The sequence below is a fragment of the Propithecus coquereli genome, unplaced genomic scaffold (genome assembly GCF_000956105.1).
Source record: "Propithecus coquereli isolate 6110/MARCELLA unplaced genomic scaffold, Pcoq_1.0 Scaffold10, whole genome shotgun sequence".
NCBI lineage: Eukaryota > Metazoa > Chordata > Mammalia > Primates > Indriidae > Propithecus > Propithecus coquereli.
This window is the reverse complement of record NW_012133858.1, coordinates 9,767,347-9,771,282: the sequence shown is the minus strand read 5'-3', so window position 1 is coordinate 9,771,282 and position 3,936 is coordinate 9,767,347. Positions and strand designations below refer to the sequence as shown.

Sequence of the window (3,936 nt, the reverse complement as noted above, 5' to 3'; positions counted from 1 at the left end):
CTCTTGCTCAGGCCGGTCTTGAACTCCTGACCTTGAGCGATCCTTCCGCCTCAGCCTCCCAGAGTGCTAGGATTACAGGCATGAGCCACCACGCCTGGCCGAATTTCTTTCTTAGATATCTAAGATCTTTCCTCTCACCTTTGGAATATTGTACAGGCATACGTAAACTTGAAGAGTTCTTCCTCGACAATGCACTATATATATCTTGGGTCCGTTCAAAGCAGAGCCTCCTCTGCCAAAGCATTGACCTGAACGTCATGAAAAACAATGTAAAGTTGAAGGGGAGAGCAGTACCTGCACAATTGGAGAATGCGGAAGCTCAGAGAATCTTGGAAGTGTTGCAAAATGAATACTATCTGGAGATATTCCTAAGACTCCTTTATCCTTTTTTTCCTTAATGATACAGATTTTTTTATCTTAAACGGATAATAAAATCAAACAGAAGTATATATTACATAATGAAACCTATTTTTAAAGTATATCTGAAATTTGGCTTTTTCATGTCTCTGTCTTGAGAGTTTATGAAGATATCAGTTTTACATGGGAAACAAATAGACTGCCATATTCACAAAAGAGAAAAAAGTAAAATCTGGCCTAACTTTCATTTTAGAGATGAAGAAACTGACTCAGAAAGGGAAATGATTTGACAAGGATCACACTGAATCAGACCTAGGAACTGGAGCCCAGCCATGCTCCTTGGCCTTGTGCCTCTCCTTACTCTAGGCGCTCATACCCCACTGTAACAAACATTTTATCGAGTGGTGTCATCAGGTGATGCTCATAAGCCTTTTCATACTGAAGTGCTGGAGGGAGATAGAGATTAGTTCTTCAGGATCTAGACAGGCTTTTAAGAAAATCTTAATGATCAGAGCTCTCCCTAAATGATAAAGACTTCTTTGGCAGCTGAAATAGGTGAAATCTTTTTTAGAGAAGTTTAAGTAGGGGCTGGATAATCAATCACTAACTGGGGTTGTTAAGGGGATTCTCACCTCTGAAATCCCTTCCATCTGTAGGTCAGATTCTTTGGTTACTGTCTCAGCACATGTGCAGGAAGTATAGGGAGGAAGAAAACTAATCCCTCTTCAAAGTCTGCTTTGAGTCAGGTATTGTGTTATGCATTTTCATATGTTAATTAGTCTTCATCACAAGCTTTCTAGATTGGCATTATTCTCAGTCTACCTCAGGAATTCACAAAGGTTAGGTTAACACACTCCAAGCCATGCAGGTGATAGATAGCACAACCAGACTATATTACACATCTCCACGTGAGTGGGCAGGAGAGGATGATTTTGTGGTTTGTTCCCCAGCCCCTCCCTTCCATCACTCAGTGGGTCATCAGGGAAAGTCTCCCATTGCCTTCCCGGCCAGTTTACTGGCTAGAGATGAAGCTGCAACAGAGGCCCACTCCTACTAGGAGAAAGGCATTTTGATTGGCACCTCTTCACAAAGGCTACACTGTTCTAGAGCTTTGCATACATGCAGATTCTCATTGAACAATGAAGCCAAACTGCTTTCAAAATTCCCAGTTTAGTGTTTCACTGTGGATGAAGAGACTTGAGTCTCAGCTTTGAGATAAGCTGAGACCACAATGATAAGAACTAGCTTGTGAAGGGTGTAGGGTGGGATGATGGGATCTAGGGAGATAGATAACATCTGGAACTCAAGTAATTTGTGCTACTCAAAGTCAGCAAGATTATTTGATATTCTTGGGTGAACGGCCACTTCCACTAGGGTCCAACTGATTTCTGGTGCCCCAGGAGGCATGATCCAACCTTCCCTTGAGAGAGGGGATATGCTACAGGCAAACTCCAGAGATGTCATCCTATCCCTATGACTTCGGCCTTTCTAAAGATAAGTCCTCCCACCCTGCTGTTACTACTATACTCTTTAAACATGTTCCTCATGTTCGCTGTGTACCCATGACTGTACATTTCTGCTGCCTGAAAAGTCATAGACATAAAGATGAAAAATTCAGCAGTTAGGTGTGGCCTGAGACAAGTCAGTCATCTTCCTAGTCTGGTAACTTCCATGGCTACCAACTGGCCACAGGATCAAGCACAACTCCCTAGCCTCCAGTCTGGTCCCTTTCCAGCCTCTTCTCCCACCTTCACAGCCCATAGGGCACCATCCATTCTGGCCACATCAGATTCTCCTTGTCTAGATTCCACCTTTCCCTGCCTCCAGTCCTCCATAGCATTCCATCTGCTGGAATGCTTGCCCCTTCCACCTCCATTGGAATCCTACTCTTCCCTCAAAGTACAGCTTCAGTGGTTAAGATCACAAAGCAAAGCTGACGTTAGCCAACTTTCCCTTAAAAGACAACCAGGGAGCAACACAGTTCAGGTAAAGGGGATAAATATGGTGGCTTTAAGTTCACTTCTAGTTCAGAAGCCACCCAGGGGGTTCGGATCTATGCAGAGACCTGGAGAACCAACCTGCTTCCCCGAGGCACCCCCTTTGTGCTGCTGGGGCTTGCACTACTCCTCAGGAGGAACCGGGCAGCTGCAGCTGAGTCACACGGGCAGTTGTGGGTCAGCCAGGAGCAGAGCTGTTTCTTGGCATTTCTCCCAGTTTCCCTCGTGGCAGACTTCTATGACTGTGCTGGGAGTCATACTGTACCCCACAGTGAGATACTTCATTCAATCAGAATTTATTCACCCCAGTGTTCACTCCCACCTTAGCCCCGTTCCTTACACCCTTCCCGTCACTCATCACAGTATCAAAATGGTCCCAAAATGGGATTGCTGTGCTTGAATTTAACACCTCCCATCATGCCTCTTATCCTCTGCATGCATTTAGTTACCTCCTGAAGCATACAGTCCCCCTCACCTGCAAACCCTGCCTCAGCACACACCTTGCCAGGTTGGAGGAAGTCCTGGTATCCAGAGCAATTTGTTTTGCATGTCCTTGCAATACCAGTGAGCTCACAAACGCTTGACCGAGCAGTCCTATCTGTAACTTCCAGCAGCTAACTCAAGTGGGTGACTGGAGGGCAGAGAACCGTCAGTTCTTGTGTACCCCAAACACCCCAGCACGTGGGTCTACCCCGCTCATCTCCGGGGCTTAGCCAGGTCTTGAAGAATGGGCTCTGCTGAGATACAAACACATTAGCTATTTGTTAGGTGAGCTCATTCCTGGCATCTAGCAGGTATTGAGTTTGTGGTTCAATCTCAAGGGAATAAAGGGAAAAGGTCCAATGTCCTTTGGATGAAGGCTTATCTTTACAAAGCAAGAGCCGTCTGTGAACTTCTAATCTTCAGAACAAACTCTGGACCTATCCCAGTCTGTCCACAGGACCCAAAGTCTTAGCTCCATTTTGAGCCATGATGTAGATGAGCCCAGCTCCGTGACAGCTCCTGGTTCCTCATTTTCCTGGGCAGCTTCTGCAGCAGCTTAAATTCCTGCCATGGATGTCAGAGCAGGTTGATCCATGCTCAGTTACTGACAAACACCTGACTGGCTCTGAGCTGATGGGCTGGCTCCAAAAGGTGTTAGTGTTAATCATCAGAGGTCAAGTCTATGGGCCTCAAAGAGCCCCTGTGCACGTGGGATCCGAGCATCTCCATGCTGTCTTTGTGTCTTTCAAGATTCACATCTTCAGGGTCCCACTGTGGAGAAAAGACACAAAGAGTACCTGGGTAGAACAGATCCTTCCATCTATTACAATTCCCCACCCCAGGCAACTGCTCCTGGTTCTCACAACACCACCTGGGCACAGACAAGGACAAATAGGTAAGGACAAGTGACCCAGCCTGTGTTTACAGGACCTAAGGGAACAAGTGTAACTTTAAATGAAGGCATTAATGAACAGCCATCCTAAACAGACCAGCCCCACTTTCCTTCCCATCCTCTTTTTCCACCATTCCCTGCCTTCACCAGGTCCTTATCTAGTGAGATTGAGTCATGTACCCTTTATCCTGAGAATTTTTTTTTTTT

The 3,936-nt window shown here is 45.8% G+C and overlaps 1 protein-coding gene across 1 annotated transcript in view; it reads right to left on the bottom strand.

Moving 5' to 3' along the window:
- Window positions 1-3,497: 3,497 nt before the first annotated feature.
- The window catches only part of TMEM44 (transmembrane protein 44), a 36,977-nt gene continuing 36,538 nt past the window's right edge, over window positions 3,498-3,936 (bottom strand). Inside the window, exon 10 of the mRNA XM_012639816.1 lies at window positions 3,498-3,608. Within this exon, the coding sequence (XP_012495270.1) occupies window positions 3,498-3,608 (111 nt within the window). The remainder of the gene's footprint in view (window positions 3,609-3,936) is intronic.